The sequence below is a fragment of the Echinococcus granulosus genome (genome assembly GCF_000524195.1).
Source record: "Echinococcus granulosus chromosome Unknown EG_S00213, whole genome shotgun sequence".
Taxonomy (NCBI): domain Eukaryota; kingdom Metazoa; phylum Platyhelminthes; class Cestoda; order Cyclophyllidea; family Taeniidae; genus Echinococcus; species Echinococcus granulosus.
Genome location: NW_020170593.1, coordinates 55,467 through 55,673, shown reverse-complemented (window position 1 = coordinate 55,673; position 207 = coordinate 55,467). Strand labels below are relative to the sequence as shown.

The window sequence follows — 207 nt, the reverse complement described above, 5'->3', positions numbered from 1 at the left end:
CTAAAACAATATATCGTAGTAGAGCAGTTCAGGTTGTTTCAAGCGATTTGCATCCTTACATAAAATTCAATGACTTACGATAAAATCCCATTTCAGCGACCGTAAAATTCAATCTGAGTGAATCGAGGCACGGCACATATACAGCCCGGAAATGGCGTACCTAATCGACCGGCCAGACAAAGGCAAGTAAGTAAGTCGGACAACACA

The 207-nt window shown here is 42.0% G+C and overlaps 1 protein-coding gene across 1 annotated transcript in view; it reads right to left on the bottom strand. All coding sequences in view use genetic code 11, as the record gives it.

The window, feature by feature from the left end:
• EGR_10371 (Ephrin type-A receptor) overlaps positions 1-207 on the bottom strand; it is a gene marked incomplete at both ends in the record, with an annotated part of 2,104 nt that continues 1,897 nt past the window's right edge. The window contains one exon of the mRNA XM_024499620.1: positions 1-54. Coding sequence (XP_024345968.1) covers positions 1-54 — 54 coding nt within the window. The remainder of the gene's footprint in view (positions 55-207) is intronic.